The sequence below is a fragment of the Lepus europaeus genome, unplaced genomic scaffold (genome assembly GCF_033115175.1).
Source record: "Lepus europaeus isolate LE1 unplaced genomic scaffold, mLepTim1.pri SCAFFOLD_32, whole genome shotgun sequence".
NCBI lineage: Eukaryota > Metazoa > Chordata > Mammalia > Lagomorpha > Leporidae > Lepus > Lepus europaeus.
Genome location: NW_026909196.1, coordinates 7362851 through 7364650, shown reverse-complemented (window position 1 = coordinate 7364650; position 1800 = coordinate 7362851). Strand labels below are relative to the sequence as shown.

The following is a 1800-nucleotide window of genomic DNA, read 5'->3' as shown; positions in this document are numbered from 1 at the left end:
ATCAATCGCACAGAGTATTTAAGGCTTAAAACCACAACATTAGCATATCTCCACAGCATTACAAAGATCACAAGATAAACCACAGCATGAAAAATAATCACAAGGTAAAGGGTTTTTCCAGGGTAAGGGAACAAAGTACTTGAGCAAGCACAAATACGGGGTCATCGTGACCAAAAACTTAACATAGCTCCTAAAATAATTATCACATGCTCAATTATCTCATGAAAGCATTAACACAATCATCACATGCTACAAGTTCAGCTAAAGTTCAGTTATCTTATAAAAGCATTTTGCAAGCCCAGCTATTTTGCACAGAAGCAAAACAGTATGCAGTTAGCTCAACCAACTCCATTTTAAACCCAGCCTGCCTTATTTTCTCATTCCCCCCTTTTCTTTTTGTCAAATTTTAATCTTAAAATTTAAGTAATTACTTTTTAAATTTTGTAAAGGGAGCAGGGTGTTTAACAGTTAGAATTAAGAGGGAATTAAGAATACGCTTCCGCGGTTTACAAGCACATCTCTGTGCCTTGCAGCCGATTTTATGAGCACAGAAGCAAGTCTGCAGGGTAGGGGAAGTATGCCCCGCAGGATAGAAAAGGTTACAAAAAGGCATCAGAGTTTAAAAACAAAAATTACAACAGAGATAAGAACAGAAAACACATCCCTGAAGAAGTCATACAAATTTGGGTTGATACCTGGTGCCTGTTTAGCTGAATTGACCCAAATACTTTTTGTGATTGTGACTTTCACACACCCTCTTCGACTTACTTTAAACATTTTACCACTTCCATTTTAGCCTAGCCATCCGGATAAAGTTATTTTTACAAACCATGTCCTTTCCTTATATAAGAAGCTCTTTTTTTTTTAGCCCTTTTTACCAACAATACTCCTTTTTTTATGTCCTTAATTTTTAATATTGGTACTGACCAATGACATTAAATTTATAATAGCTTTTAAAAACCTGTGCAGGATATTCAGTTCCTGCGTGAGCTGCTCCACGCGGCTGCGCAGCTGCTCATTCTCTGCCATGTACTGCTGTATCTCCAGGATGCGCCGCTTGGTCTTGCGCACGGCGATATTGTTGTGCTCCCGCCGCAGCCGGTACTCCAGGCTGTTGTTCACTGCCTTCTTGCCCTCCTGTGAGGGGTCAGTCGGGGAGGGCGCCTTGAGGGAGCTGCTGGGGGGCACGGTGGTGACCAAGGGGGCCTCGGGGACGCACAGGGGCTGGCCTGGTGCCGTCAGGGTTGGGGGCAGGTGCACGGTCGTCTGCCCGCAGTGTGCCACCTGGTACTGCAGGGGATTGTAACTGCCCCGGCTGCCACCTCGGCCACCCTCTGGCCCCCGGGGCTTCTCCTTCATAGCCACAGTCCTAGGGTTGTAGCTCCCTGGGCTGCTGTCAGGTGCCAACTCCATGGCAGAGAGGTCGGAGAGCAAAGCCGGGGACTGCTCCTCCTGGAAGCCCTCGAAGCCCTGGGAGGCGAACATTTAAGCAAAGCCTGGCGGGGTAGGGAAGTTGCAAAAGAATCAATGCTGGGTACAACATTTTATAAAATGTCAGGCCACATATACTGCAAGCCTTAAACAAAACCATCGGCAGCAATCTGACCCAGTCTCCAGTGCCAGTCTCCACCATTAATCATACTTTTACCTAACTATATCCCCAGTACCTTGGCTACCGCTACCACCATCTGACTTATCCTATAAACACAATGTAACTTTCTATTTCCAACACCTGTGCCACCATCTGACTTACCCTGGAGACGAAAGCCGGCCCGGTATCTGACCCCAGTACCTTTGGTA

General features: G+C 45.8%; 1 protein-coding gene across 1 annotated transcript; it reads right to left on the bottom strand.

Moving 5' to 3' along the window:
* Window positions 1-903: 903 nt before the first annotated feature.
* LOC133754926 (CCAAT/enhancer-binding protein epsilon-like) lies at window positions 904-1485 on the bottom strand. The gene has a single exon (XM_062185266.1). It carries the CDS (start codon window positions 1483-1485, stop codon window positions 904-906), a length of 582 nt encoding a protein of 193 aa, XP_062041250.1.
* Window positions 1486-1800: the final 315 nt, after the last annotated feature.

What these genes read in the sequence shown, in the direction of transcription:
- LOC133754926 (XM_062185266.1), bottom strand. Translation starts at nt 1,485, where the DNA reads ATGTTCGCCTCCCAGGGCTTCGAGGGCTTCCAGGAGGAGCAGTCCCCG.